General features: G+C 44.4%; 1 protein-coding gene across 2 annotated transcripts in view; it reads right to left on the bottom strand.

The window, feature by feature from the left end:
• Positions 1-14,952, bottom strand: part of LAMA3 (laminin subunit alpha 3) — a gene marked incomplete at its 5' end in the record, with an annotated part of 254,689 nt that extends 239,737 nt beyond the window's left edge. For both annotated transcript variants that reach the window (XM_079717942.1, XM_079717943.1), the window contains one exon: positions 14,659-14,952. In XM_079717942.1, coding sequence (XP_079574068.1) covers positions 14,659-14,952 — 294 coding nt within the window. The remainder of the gene's footprint in view (positions 1-14,658) is intronic.
• Between the last annotated feature and the right edge of the window lie 348 nt (positions 14,953-15,300).

Below are 15,300 nucleotides of genomic sequence, written 5' to 3'. Positions count from 1 at the left end.
AGTCTCTCCTAATTGCTCACATTTTTGATGATTTTCCTTAACCAAAAGCCTCTCGTATATAATACTGTGCAGCTGAATTCACAGCATAAACACTGTCTTGTTCTAAGAAACTAGAAGTTGATTACAGCACCACTCCCTAACACGACTTCTTTTATTGTCCGAACAGTCATTCATTTATTCAACTTTTCCAAATCGCCACCAATGTGTGGAGCACTGTGTTGGATGCTGGGGTAAAAACAAAGGAACAAACGCTAAGAGCTGGACCTGGCCCCGGAAGAAATTCAGTGGGATAGAAGAGAAGTAACTCAAACACAGCCTGTCACCAGCAGGTGCTGGGATCAAGCGAGCGTGTGGGGCGTGGGAGCCCAGGAGAGACACGCCACGCCTTCCCTGCCAAATCTCCACCACATTCTCAGATTCGTATCAAATCAGGACCTAAAGACCCAGAAGTGAAGGCTCACAGAGGTGAAGGGCCTCACCTCACACCACACAGCCGGGACGTGCAGGAACCAGGACCCGTGTGTGGGTCTGGCCACAGTACTTACAGCTCAGAATGCTTTCCATCCTGGCCTGGCTGCTCTGGAAGCTGCATCAAAGAGCCCCATCTTAGATTTGGATGGAGTGTGAGGCCGTTTTCCAAACACCTGCCCACGACCAGATGTGTGGGAAGAGATCCAGCTGAGGAGAGAACCCCGTCTGACAGAAGCTTAGCTGCACCCATGCCCTGCGGCAGGCACAGAAAACACGGCAAGATCTAACCACGCTCACCCATCGACAGCCCTGTTTCATGATCACCACGTTTGCGCTACCACGAACCCTCCTCCTCACCATCACTCACCGAGGCTCCTGAGGTTACGGGCCTTAAAGGCACTGTCTCAAGTGGCCAGACCCAAGCCAGCTGGAGCCCTGATGTGGAGGACATTCTGGAGTGCGCCCATTCCAAACTTGGGATTGCTCCTTTACCAAAACCTTGTTCAGAACGTTCTCCTTTCTGAGAGGCACAAAGCACGTGGGCGTGGTTACCTACAACTAAGACAAGCATCTTGTAAATGTCCTGAGCACCTAAACATCTGCACAGAGTGGGGTGAAGGGCAATCACACAGCCCAGGAGAGCGCCCAGCTCTGTGGCCCACACACAGCTTTCACCCCACCAGAAGGGGGCGCTTTGCCCTCTAGTGTGCCGGGTAGTGGAGGAAGAGATTTGAGAGACCAAACAAGGGGCTCCAGGTTGGTTCCAGGTACGTATATTTTAATTAATTTATTTTTTATTTCTTTATTTTTGGCTGTGTTGGGTCTCCGTTACTGTGTGCGGGCTTTCTATAGTTGTGGCGAGCGGCGGCTGCTTTTCTTTGCGGTGTGCAGGCTTCTCATTGCACTGGCTTCTCTTGTTGCAGAGCATGGGCTCTAGGCACATGGGCTTCAGTAGTTGCAGCACGTGGGCTCAGTAGTTGTGGCTGGCGGGCTCTAGAGCGCAGGCTCAGCAGTTGTGGCGCACAGGCTTAGTTGCTCAACAGCATGTGGGATCTTCCCGGACCAGGGCTCGAACCCGTGTCCCCTGCATTGACAGGCAGATTCTTAACCACTGTGCCACCAGGGAAGCCCAGGTATGTATTTTTTAAGGCAGATAAGCAAATATCTGCAAAATGTATACCTATTACTCAAAAACTATGTCCACTCAGACCAAATTCCAGAGGGTTTTTCTTTTAATTTGTTTCAAAGAGATGCATTTTGGAGTAGAATGATGGAGGTCTAAATCCTGCCTCTACCAGTTACAGCTTCAAAATGTTAGTCAAATTATTTAGTCTCCCTTGGGTTCCATTTTCTGTTTGTTAAAACGGGCTAACACCACCAACCTTACGTGGTGATTTTGATGATTCAATGAGGCGCCATCCATAAAGTGATCACACCGCCATCAGAACCACTGGGGTGTTTATCCATTCATCTGTTCATCAACACTTAGGTTGCTTCCATATCTTGGCAATTGTAAATAATGCTGCTCTGAACACTGAGGTGCATGTATCTTTTCAAATTAGTTTTTGTTTTTTTCAGATATATACCTAAGAGTGGAATTGCTGGGTCATATGGTAGTTCTATTTTTAGTTTTTTGAGAAACCTCCATACTATTTTCCACAGTGGCTGCACCAATTTAGAGTCCCACCAACAGTGTACAAGTAAAGCCCATCTTTTTAATGGTTTCCATATAATCCTCTTCCTTCTACTTCTCCCTCTATTCTCTTGTTCCTTATACGTAGTGTTGGCATATCACTGGCAATAAGGGGTCGCTTGGTACCTGTAGTTGCAGGTAAGTGGCCTGCTCGCAAATAAACTCAGGTTTCTGAGGTGGGCCAGGCCACACTTAGGCCTGTCCGCTCAATGCCCCAAATCTAAAGCGCTTCATCCCAAAGCCTAGATTTACAAAAGCAGCTCTGCCTTGACAGTTTATTCGTCCAACCGTCAACTATGGACCTGCTAAGGGCCAGATACTGTCCTCAGGAGGGAGTCTGACCTGGACCTGATGCATTCCTCAAACCAAATATTTCCCCCTCAGTTCCATGTCAGTTATTAATCTCCTTATGAAATAACTACATTCTTTACCACTTTATTTTCTCATTGTCCTAATGCCCTCAACTCTCTCATTCATCCTTTTAAAATTTTATCAGTCACCTAAATTCTTTTGAGAACCAGAAAGGGAATACATACATACAAAAATAAAATGAAGTATTTATAAATTCTGGAAAGTGGTCTCACTCAGAGGTAACATTCAAAACATATAACAACTAGGGCAGCGTGGCTTTCTGAGTTCCTAGAAACACCAAACATGTTCCCACCTTAGGGCCCTTGCACCTGCTGGTCCTCTGCCGGGAACACATTTTCCCAGCCTTTTCTTGGGGCTGGCTTCCTCTCAACCCTCAGCTTTCTGTACCAATAACACTCCTTAGAAAAGCTTCTCCAACTACTTGACCTATAGAAGCTTCCCTCTTTAATCTCTATCGCAAAATCCCGTTTATTCTCTCCAAGACACAATAACAATCTATAATTATCATATGAGTTTGCTCACTGGTTACAGTCTCCCCATAGAAGGTTAGCTGCTTAAAAGCAGGGACCTTTTCTGCCTTGTTAGGAATTGTACTCCCAGCCCATCATAACCCTGTCCTCTGTGTCTGGCACATAGATGTCAATAAATATTTGTTAATATGGTAGTGGATGAATATTGCACACAAGTATGTGTACATGCATGCTTCCAGGTGGCAGTTCTTTCCTTAGGTGATAAAAAGCTACAATAGGGATCATCCACAAAAGACAGGCTGCCAGCTCTGGGTGAGCTGCCAGGTGTTAGGTAGTCAAGGAGGACAAGGGGCTAATTTGAAAGCAGCAATCAAGACCATTCGCTTCCTGTGCCTGACGGTGCAGGCAAAAGGCAAAGGAGAAAGGTGCCAGCTCCCCAGGGTTCCACTTCCCCCATGGAAGGGCACCAGGCAAGGGTCAGATGACGGGAGAATGATCTCACTGCTCAGGAACCACAAACAAAAGGCTCCTGCCTTCTTATGCACTCAGGGAGTTGGGAGGGGGCTGCAGAGAGGAGTACAACAGTACCGAGTCGGAGTGGGGGAAAGGGCCTCACCCATAGCACCCCGATAGCGCCCCAAAAAGGAGTCTCAGTGGAGGCCTCCGAACAGAGGCTCTAAGGCGGAGAATGCAGATAAGTACGTGAGCATGGCTGGTCCACGGGGGCTTGACTCCTTGACTGCAGCTCCCTCCAGAAGACTGCAATGCACTGGTATAGGGAGGGCAGCTGTCCCTGCTAGGCCCCAATTAAAGCCTTTGGATTGCCTATGATGCAACCTAAAATCACACAGACGATTCTGACCTGGAGACAGCCTTCTCGCCCTCCTCTTTGAAAATCCTTTCAGTGGTGCAGTGCACTGAAGGCAGTCCTTCTCCACAGCTGAACTCAATCCTTCGCTCTGCAAAGCTACACCACCCTTTGTATTTTGTCTTCAGTGAAGATGGAGAACCATTGGTTACAAACATTCCTATCATGATTGTGAAGGCCCTTGGCCTCATCTTCCTTGTGGTTAATCAAGCAGATTTACTCTTTCAGCTATGGTCTTCCTAAACTACAGTGACAGTTGCTATCTATTACAGCTAGGGAAAAACCACACTCCAGAACCAAAGCAAGCAACTGATCAAAGAAAAAGGTGGCTGCATGTAACACCAAGTATGTGAGGGGTACAAAGAGTTACTTCAAAGCCAGCATGGTGCTCAGAGAAAGGGAATGAAAACTTTATCAGGTCCTGGTATTTCTATTAGAAAAAGTGCCTTCAAGGTATATTTTTATTTAAATAAAAGTCTACTATTTGACCTAAAAGATAATGAAATAAAACAACAGAAAAAAAAATCAACTAGTTTCTGGCAATCTTACTAAAAGATTTTCCTAAAGAGGTCTCTCAGCAACTTCTGCTATTTTTTCCGGTACATTAAAAACATTCGAAATTCAATGTCACATTAAAGATACATTAAGTGATCAACTGTCACAATGAAATAGGAACATCACTTAGAAACAGATAAGACATATAGGAAAGTTTGAAAGTCTAAAATTTTTGTGTTCTCATCAAATCACTAGGCAAACTACCTTGCATAGAATCTTTGCCACCAATGTCTTTTGTACACACAAATCCTCAGCCATATTCAGTCTCTGCAGAGCCAATCTCAGGAAACAAGGAGCTGGGCCTTTCATTTCACAATCCCACCCCATCCTTCCCCTGATGCAGCCCCCAGAGTCCTCACTAGCAAAGGAATCACCCAGCCACTGGGCTGTGTGCAGCTCACTGTGTCCAGAGCCCCCAGACTCCCACCACCCCGTCTGTGTTACTAGGCAATCCTTATTTTATGCCCCACTGATACGTTCTTCGTATTTAAGGATTACTCTCAATATGGGTGATCCCTAAATATTTGTTCAACCAAGAGCTCTCCTTATTCTGTTCAGGGACTAATTTTGAATATCAGATTGCAAAGTCTCAAAAGCAGAGACCCTAGGACCACCCAAGAGCTTCATGTAGTCCCCCCATCCTCCACCCTCCCATACACAGATAACTCACACGCTGGTCAATAAACACTGCTGACTGACCGAGAGGTTGGTTATCTGGCTCAAAGCTGAAGCTACTGCTAGGGACTGAATATCTGTGTCCCTCCCCCAAATTCATATGTTAAGACCTAACCCACTAGATGATGGTATTAGGATGAGGGTTCCACCTACATGAACGGAATTAGTGCCCTTATAAAAGCGGCCCTGGAGAGATCCCTCACCCCTCCCACCTTGTGAGGACAGTGAAAAAACAGCAATCAGCGAACAGGAAGTGGGTCCTCAGGAGACACTGAATCTGCCCACACTTTGACCTTGGATTTCCCAGCCTCCAGAACTGTGAGAAATAAATTTCTGTTGTTTATAAACTATCAATCTATTTTTTGTTACGGCAGCCCAAACGGACTAAGCTGAGCTGCTGTAACAAAGTACCACAAACTGGGTGGCTTAGAACAAGAGAAAGTTATTCAGTTCTGGAAGCTGAAAGTCTGAAATCAAGGCATTGGCAGGGCCCCTTTCCCTCTGAAACCTGTAGAGGAAGGATCCTTCCTTGCCTCTTCCAGCTTCTGGTGGCCCAGTCCTAGTCATTGGTCTCTGCCACTACATTAGGCACTACTTTGAAATTCAACACACCAGGGCCACAACTGTCTTCCAAAGGCAGGTTGTTGAAAGTCAGGTATTTTTTTTGTCAAACGGCACTTCCATCAAGGTGTTGCTCTAGTAGGAAAATTCTATGATGGTGTTGCCCTTTGAACATTTCTCCAAAAAGCATCTATGAAGTGTCTGTGATAAGCTGCAGCAGGGAAGACAAACAACAGGAAAATGTGGCCTCACACTCAGGAATCTCATGAATTAATAAGGATACAGACATGAAAATCAATGGCTCCAAGGCCATGAATGGAGTTAGGGAGGTGGCACAGAGTTTGGCTGGAACTCTGAGGGAAGAGTAGTTGGCTCGGCAGTGGCAGCATAGCACAGCAGGTAAAGGCATGAACTCTGCAGCCAGAGTACCTGGCTTTTCCACGTACTAGCTGCATGACCTTGAACAAATCACTTAACCTCTCTGTGCTTCAGTTTCCTCATCTGTGCATTGAGTATGCTAAGAGTACCTCCTTTATAAATTGTTGTGAGGATTAAGAAGTTTGTGAAAGGGGCTTTAGAACAGTGCCAGGTATCGGTTAAGTGTTAAATTAATACTCCACATTAAACACGGGAGCTATTGAACCAAAAAAAGAAAAAAACAACAGGGGAGCAAGTCTCCTGGTTACTAGGCTGTTCTCCCTATTCCCCATTCTGCCCGTCCCCCTTAATTTGGTATCACTCCTGTACACAGTATATAGTGCAACTTGAAAGTAATGGAGAATTACATCTATACCCCACAGTTAAGATATGCATAGATAATCTAATTAAAACCCATATTTCTCTCAAGCTAATATTCATTTATTACTTCCACATGTATTTTCTAAACATCTAGGATGGGGAAACCAAGAGAATACAATATGCTTATGATATTGAGAAACGGGCAGGACACATGGGACTCAATGAGTTGGCTCTCCCCAGGGCAGGTTCCACCCTGTTGGCAGGAGGGATCTAATCAAGGATCTGCTAGCTCATGCAAACAGCTCTTTTTTGAGAAGCAGAAAAAGGCTCCAGGCTCCCTGCCTCTGAGCAGACACAGCCTTGCCCGGGCTGGATTTTCAGCCCCCTTGGCCAGGAGCCCATGTATACAGCACAATACAGGCAGTTCTATTGACTGAGACCACTGAGGTATCATTTAATAAATCTTTTCCTCACTAGGCAAATGGTTCCAGAATGTTGAGCAAAAGTTAACACAGATTTCGTGAAAGCCTAAATCACAACAGGAAATAAATTTATGATCTGGAAGAATGTATTAGTGCTACCAAAATTCACCTTAAAAAATTAATACCTCCCCAAAAATGTTAGCTTGGCTGATAAAAATGAGTGTATATATGATGTGTGTGTATATAGGAATTAGTAGATATACATATAACTCCTGGCTCTGTCCCCTGAAAGGGTCTAGAAGCAATGACACACCGGTAACAATGAGCACACCTCATATCTAGACTTGGTTTCTACATACCACACTCAATTTTAAAAAAAAAAACAAAACAGAGCTTCTTGGAAAAGTAGTTAGTTCCAACACTGGAGCAAAGAAAATTAAAAGTGACCCTGGAATATCTTGTGGTACCAGAAAGTACATAAATAAATGAAGTCCCTACATAAATAATATCTGAACTAGTTATTAACACATTACCAAAACAATTCAACATTGCTATTCTATAGAAGGCTATAAATGTCTTTATGCCTGTGGATTATTCAGCTTGCCAAACGTGTTCAGTGTATAATGCACTGTACACTTCATCATTAAAAGAACTTTTTACTCAAAAATTTAAAATGACTATTGTGATAAATCATTTTTGTAGCTTACCACTTTAGAAGTCTTAAAAAGAATTTTTTCTCTCCATGAAAAAACACATTTATTGAGCACTAACTATGTGCCAAGAAAAATACTAAGTGCTTTTATCCTCCAAATAAACCTGTGAGATACACAGGTTTATTAATCCTGTTTTATATATAAGAAAACAGAGATTTTGCAATTTTCCAAGGTCAGAGAGCTGGTAGAGTTAGAATTCAAACTCAGGTCTACATGATTGTAGAGCCACAGTTCTTCATCTCTAAGTGAGAGTAGTTTGATAATATCTACAGTGAGATGATGTTGTATTTTCCCTCACAGGAGTTTCCCTGGTCTGTTAAGAAAATTGGGCCATAAAAAGGCTAGTCATCTACAGAAAGATCCACACTGAGACACATTATAAACAAACTGTCAAAAGACAAAGAGAAAATCTTGAAAGCAACATGAGAGAAGCAATTTATCACATATAAGGTATCCTCAATAAGATTAACAACTTATTTTTCACTGGAAACCATGGAAGCCAGATGGCAGTGAGATGATAAAGTGCTGAAAGAAAAAAACTGTCAATCAAGAATTCTATACCTGGTAAAATTATTCTTCAAAAATGAAGGAGAAATTAAGACATTCCCAAAGAAAAGCTGAAGGAGTTTGTTGCTAGTAGACCTGCCCGACAAGAAATGTTAAAGGGAGTCCTTCATACTGAAATAAAGGACATTAGACAGTAACTCAAAGCCATACAAAGAAATACAGAACACCAGTACAAGTAACTACATAGGTAAATTAAAAAGCCAGCATTATTGTATTTTTGGTTTGTAACTCTTTTTTTCCTATATGATTTAAAACAAAAATGCACAGAACAATAATTATGTTTTTATCTTAAGGGGCAACAATGTATAAAGATGTAATTTGTGACAATAACATCATAAAAGGGGGGACAGACCTATATAGGAGCAGAGTTTTAGATGCTACTGAAATTAAGTTAATATCAACTTAAATTGGATTGTTATAAATTTAGGATGTTAATTGTAATCCTCAGAGTAAGCACTAAGAAAATTACTTTTAAAAATTTACAGGGGACTTCCCTGGCAGTCCAGTGGTTAAGACTCCAGCTTCCACTGCAGGGGGCACAGGTTCAATCCCTGGTCAGGGAACTAAGATCCCGCATGCTGCATGGCACAGCCAAAATATAAATTAAAAAAAAAAAAATTAACAGAACAGGAAATGAGGAGGAAATCAAAATGACACATTAGAAAAATTAATTAAACACAAAAGAAAACAGTAATAGAAGAACTGAGGAACCAAAAAATATATAATGCATATATATATGACATATATAAGACATTTGTCTTATATATAAGACAAATAGCAAAATGGCAGAAATAAGTCCTTCATTATCAATAATCACTTTAAATGTAAATGGATTAGACTTAGTTAAAAGCAGAGACTGGCAGAATGGATTTATATATATATATATATGTTCTAAAACTAGACTCTAGTAATAGTTGCACAACTCTATAAACTTTCTAAAAATTATTGAATTCACACTTAAAATGGATGCATGGTATGGTATTTAAATTATGCCTCAGGGCTTCCCTGGTGGCGCAGTGGTTAAGAATCTGCCTGCCAATGCAGGGGACATGGGTTCAAGCTCTGGTCTGGGAAGATCCCACATGCCACAGAGCAACTAAGCCTGTGCGCCACAACTACTGAGCCTGCGCTCCAGAGCCCCTGAGCAACAACTACTGAGCCCTCGTGCCAAAACTACTGAAGACCACATGCCTAGAGCCGTGCTCCGCAACAAGAGAAGCCACCACAATGAGAAGCCCGCGCACCACAACCAAGAGTAGCCCCCACTTGCCACAACTGGAGAAAACCCGCGCGCAGCAACAAGACCCAGTGCAGCCAAAAATAAATAAATAAATTTATTTAAAAAAAAGAATCATTTGTCCTTCAACTGCTGACTGTAATCATCTGAAGTTTTGAAATCACTCTATTAATAATTGTTACAAATATATCAATGGACATAGTAAATGTTTTAGATATCCCCCAAATTTTCACATCTATATCACAAAGGAAAAGGCCCTTGTTGAAGTTAACAAGGGGCTCTCTTTCACAGTAGTTCTATAAACAGAGCCTTAGTGAAGTTGAGTCTCCTTTATGGCTATTAGTGCAAGTTACACAAACACACAACTGGGACTGCTTTGTGGCAAGCATGCTCGCTCTTAGCCATAACTCGGGTGAGTGTACTTCTCTCTCAATATCATTTAGGTTAAATACAAATTCTTATGCATAAATCAAAGTGCACTGAAAGAACTTATAAAAATATGTTGAACTGTAGATGTACAAAATCAAGATTATATGTTTGCTGGGACTTTCCTGGCGGTCCAGTGGTAACTCTGTACTTCCACTGCAGGGGACACGGGTTTGATCCCTGGTCGGGGAACTAAGATCCCACAAGCGGCACAGTGTGGCCAGAAAAAAGAAAAAAAAAGATCATATGTTTGGTAAATACGTGCAGGTCATTTCTTGTGAGCATAGTGTTTATGTCAAGCTAAACCAAACCCAAGGTTATATTTTCAACACAGCCTTCCACTTCCATTTTATCATCACCTCTATCAGATGTCAGTAAGTTCAGTCCTCCCCTGGTATTTGTGAAGGACTGGTTCCAGGAACCCTACAGATACCAAAATCTGCAGATGCTCGAGCCCCTTATATAAAATGGCATCATAGTATTTGCATATAACGTACATATATTCTCCCACGTACTTTAAATCATCTCCAGATTACTTATAATACCTAATACAATGTAAATACTATGTAAATAGTTGCCAGCATAGGGCAAATTTAAGTTTTGCTTTGGGGAACTTTCTGGATTCTCTTTCTCCCGAGTATTTTTGACCCACAGTTAGTTAAATCTGTGGATGCGAAACCCAAGGATACTGAGGGCCGACTGTAATAATGTCTTTACACTCCATAGGTAAGTAAACATTTAAAGTGCAAATTGTGACATATTTCGGTTATAATTACTTTTCATCAGAACAGAACTAATTTGCATATTTTTCTTGTCTGCTCTTTATATTAACTTCAACTGTACCTTCACTCCACCATCCTTTCATTCAGTATTTTGCAACCACCTATTCCGTTCCAGGCTTTTGTGCTCAGCACTGGAGAGATAGCTGTGAACCAGACAGATAGGATCCCTGAATCACAGAGCTCTCAAACACCAAAAACTTAATGTCTGAGCAGTAGCAAGTATATAAAATCTTATTTAATGAATCTTAAGTCCAGAGAAACCACAGCAAACATTTTTCGCCCAACAAACAAAATGCAGACTTTTTAAATGCTCTGCCTGTTGACACATGCTACCGTTCAAGCAGCAGCATTGTTATTATAGAATCAGGACCATAAACCCTGGGTTTTTTTCTAAGATGTGACTTTTATCCATTTTTTTACATTTTTTGCATCCTTTTGGCCTGAAATTCTAAACTCTGGCTGGCTCCCAAAGATCTATTTTTAGAAAGTTCAAAGAAATAGAACTTTTTTTGTTAACTCTTCTCCATTCCCCATCTTGAGCTGTACATGAGCAGATTCAAAATGATTATCACTCAGGTACAGCCACATGATTAATCACAATCTCTCTTCCTTTCCTCCACCCGTCTCCCACCACACCCACTTTTCTGAAAGGCAGGTCTGCACCAGCTGCTGCCAACACTGGGTTAGAACAAGTGTCTAACAGCCCAGCTTCTGGAATTTGCCTTCTCCTTGTCTCCAACATGCTTCTCTCCTCATTACATGAGAACCTCTCACATCAGCAATCAGTGCACCTGCTCAGGCCCTCAACTGTGAAAGCAGAAAGCACTTTTGTTCACCCTGTTTTTAGAGAAAGAATAAGGCAAAACACCAGATAGCACCCTTTTCCTGCAGGCTACACCTTGGCCTAGAAATGCAGTCTGTTGAGTGAGCTCAGAAAGGCACTTCCTACTCTATCTAGGCCTGTGGACCCAGGTTTAAGCACCTATTCCGGAAACTCAATCGGAACAAGAAACGTGACTTTTCTGGACTTCCCAAAACAGTAGTGCCAACTTATGACACAATAAAAATTCCAGCTGAGGAGAATGAGTTGGCCCATTTCTAAGCAAATCTGGGGAGAAGAGACGGCTGAAAATTTCCTCGATAACATCCTTCTCCTTACATTTACTCTCACCATAATTAGAACAATTCTCTCCAAAGTTGGGTGTGCCAGGCAATCTAGTGGGGTGCAAGAAGGGAATATTAAAACTGTTTATTTTGGGCTTCCCTGGTGGCGCAGTGGTTGAGAGTCCGCCTGCCGAGGCAGGGGACACGGGTTCGTGCCCCGGTCCGGGAAGATCCCACATGCCGCAGAGCGGCTGGGCCCGTGAGCCATGGCCGCTGAGCCTGCGCGTCTGGAGCCTGTGCTCCGCAACGGGAGAGGCCACAACAGTGAGAGGCCCGCGTACCACACACACAAAAAAAAACTGTTTATTTTACTTAAAGTGAAGAAATTCAATTTTTCTAATATTTAATATACAGATTGCCTAAAGGCCTTCATCCAGTCCACAAGTTAGCAGGTCACAAGGGTCCTGAGTGTCTGTGCAAGGGAAGAGGAGAGATTTCACCAGGCTATCATCTGATCAGGACACACGAAGCGTATGTGCACCTGGCAAAGTGGACATGTGGATTCTATTCTCCTAAGTAGCAGAACAGTTAAAACCTTGTACTGAAATGGGGAGTGATTATGAAATACTTTTGACTACACAGGCTCACTGGTTTTCTCATGGAAAAGTACTTAAAAGACCCCTTAAGTTTAAAGATGAGTTATACATTTTTTTTCACAAAAATTCCAAATTGGCTGACTTTTGCTGGGATGACAAGTGACTGCCAGTAATATACTACCTGATAGATATTTACAAAATAATAGAAGTTCTTTGTTCCATCAAAGAAAAGGTGTTGTTTTAAAAGTGTGTGAAAAAGTAAATACTGTTCTAAAGAAATGCATACTTTGGAAAGAGCATTTCGTAAAACAGATGTTTGGAAATGTGTCATCTTTTGTTGCTGAAAAGATGGAACTGTGTTACTCTAAAAGTTCTTATATTTGCACATTTTAAAAACACGGAAACAGAATTTTGTAACTTTTTTCCAAATGAAGAGTGAACTTCGAATCTATTGTTTATAGCATTAAAACACAACACTTTCCTATCAGGAAGTATTGAATTCCACTTGAAAAATGAACATATACTGGCCAAGTTTCTACTTTAAAAAACTGTTAGAATAATTGGAGGATGGAGCAGAAGTATGAGTCCCACAATTTAGGAAATTCTCACAGGGTCCCACTCCTAGAAAGGCCCCTCACTTAGTTTAATGCTCTGCTATCCCCACATCTTGAAATTCATAATTTTTGAACAAGCAGCTCCATTTCATTTTGCAATAGACTGTAAATTATGCAGCTGGTTCTGGAACTCAGGAGTCAATGCAGTTCTTTCATTTGAATTTATATATTTTTGAGGTATTTTTTCAGTGATGACAACTACTAAATTCCAGTATCAATGTAAAACTAACTATGAATGGCTATATCATATGTGCTAAACTACACTTGTCAAAAATAATTATACATATGATTAACATTTGAATATTTGTTTATAACTAGTTATACAAAGTCACAAAACATTTAGAGAAAGCAAAATTATTTGGGGCTTTTTTTGTTTTTTAAGGGAGGTTGCAATTTTTAATTAATTAATTAATTAATTTATGGCTGTGTTGGACCTTCATTTCTGTGCGAGGGCTTTCTCTAGTTGTGGCGAGCGGGGGCCACTCTTCATCGCGGTGCGTGGGCCTCTCACTATCGCGGCCTCTCTTGTTGTGGAGCACGGGCTCCAGACGCGCAGGCTCAGTAATTGTGAGCCACAGGCCCAGTTGCTCCGCGGCATGTGGGATCTTCCCAGACCAGGGCTCGAACCCATGTCCCCTGCATTGGCAGGCAGATTCTCAACCACTGCGCCACCAGGGAAGCCCTATTTGGGGCTCTTAATAAAGAGAAAAGCATTTTCATCATTATTATTTTTATTTCTATTTTTGTATATTTTATAGTACACACAAATTAATAAAGTCATACATGCATGTAATTTATAAATAAATTAGCATCTATCACATAAGAATATACTGCATGTTCAACAACCTGTCATTTATGGGAGTGCTTAGTCAAAAGACCTTCTAAACTACTGAACTAGACTCGGAATGATAATCTTTCGCTTTTGGAGCCCAAACTCCAAAATTACTCCCTCTTCTGGCAACAATTTCCTCAGCAATACTTCCCGGGAGAGGGAGGGAGGCAACGACGTCTTAGTGTAAAGAGGATTTGGAGTCAGGACTGGGTTCAAATCCAGATGTCCTCCATGATGACGTAGGCACATTTCTTAACCTGGTCACCTGATCCAGTGCCCAGCGCTGTTGTGAGGCTCGTGTGTAAGGACCTGGCGTATTTCCAGATGCCGATGAAGCACCAGCGACACTAGCATTTACACAGGTGTTCGCAGGAGTCCGATGGACTCTGAGCACCGTGTCTCTGTCCACTCACGCCTAATGGCTCTGGATGGTGGCACTTCAGGCTGTGGGGTGAGGCGCGTTTTTCTGGTGAGATGGGAGTGGTACTACTGATACAATCTAAAAGTTCTCTCTTTAAATACACCACGAAATCTAACTGCTACCAGCTTCTCTGCATAAGGCCGGGGAGATGAAGGGCCTCGAAGGAGGGGCGCCGGTGAAGCCCAGCGGGGCTCAAGCCCTGGCCAGGCGCTACCTGGGTGACGGAGGCAGGACAGGACCACAGTTCAATACATCCCGAAAGCGCAGCTTCGGACTTCCTCCTGGGCAAGCCCAAACTTAACCTCAGCCTGCATTCACCTCGGGATGGGCAAAGAATACCCATCCCGGCCCCGAGCGGCGCATCGGCGGAGGCGGTGCTCCCCAGTACCACTCCCGGGGTCGCCGACCCGCGCAGGGGTTGGGGGAGCCCTTCCCGGTCGCCTCGGGTCCCGGGAGTGCGGGGAAAAGGCCCGACCCCTTCGCCCAGGGTGGCTGGCCAGCGCGGGGAGGGAGCCCGCCCGGGAGGGACCTGGGACCTTACCTGGATGGTATGGCCGCTGCTCTGGACGGTGGGCCCCCCCACCAACTTGCAGTAGAGCTCGGGCCGGGGCCGCGTGCTGCCGGGCTCCTGCTCCCCGCAGGTGGCGGTGGCCCAAATCCTCGCCGCCTCGGCCAGGTTGAAGTAGGGCGGATGCAGGCTGAGCCGCGCCGGGACCGCGGGGTCCCGAGCGGTCGCGCACCCGGCGGGGGGCGGCGGCGGCAGCAGCAGCAGCAGCGGCAGCAGTGGCAGCACTGACCGCGGTGCCCAGCCCCGAGCCCGCCCGGCTGCCGCCATCTGGCCGCGCGCGGTCCTCCTGCCTCGGCGGCCTGCGAAGGGGCTAGGGGACACCGCGTTCCCGGCGGACGATCCTCGAGCGCGGCCCGAGTGTGGGCGGTGTCGGCGGAGGCGCGCCCGCGCCCCACGCGCCGGGAGCCCGCGGCGAGGGGGCGGCTCCTCCGGTTTGGAACGTGCTGCGGCCGCAGCGGGCACCCGCCGGATGAGGAACTGACAGCGCCCGGCCTCGGCCCGCAGACGTTGTCTCCGCCAGCGCGCTGCGCGCTGCCAGCTTTGCGGGCTGGGAAGGCGAAAGGCGTGTCCCCGGCCCCCACCCCCGCGGCTGAAGCGGGGACCTGGACCGCCCCA

The sequence above is a fragment of the Hyperoodon ampullatus genome (assembly GCF_949752795.1).
Source record: "Hyperoodon ampullatus genome assembly, chromosome: 13".
NCBI classification, from domain to species: Eukaryota; Metazoa; Chordata; class Mammalia; order Artiodactyla; family Ziphiidae; genus Hyperoodon; species Hyperoodon ampullatus.
The sequence above is the reverse complement of the archived record's forward strand: the minus strand, read 5'-3'. Positions and strand labels throughout refer to the sequence as shown.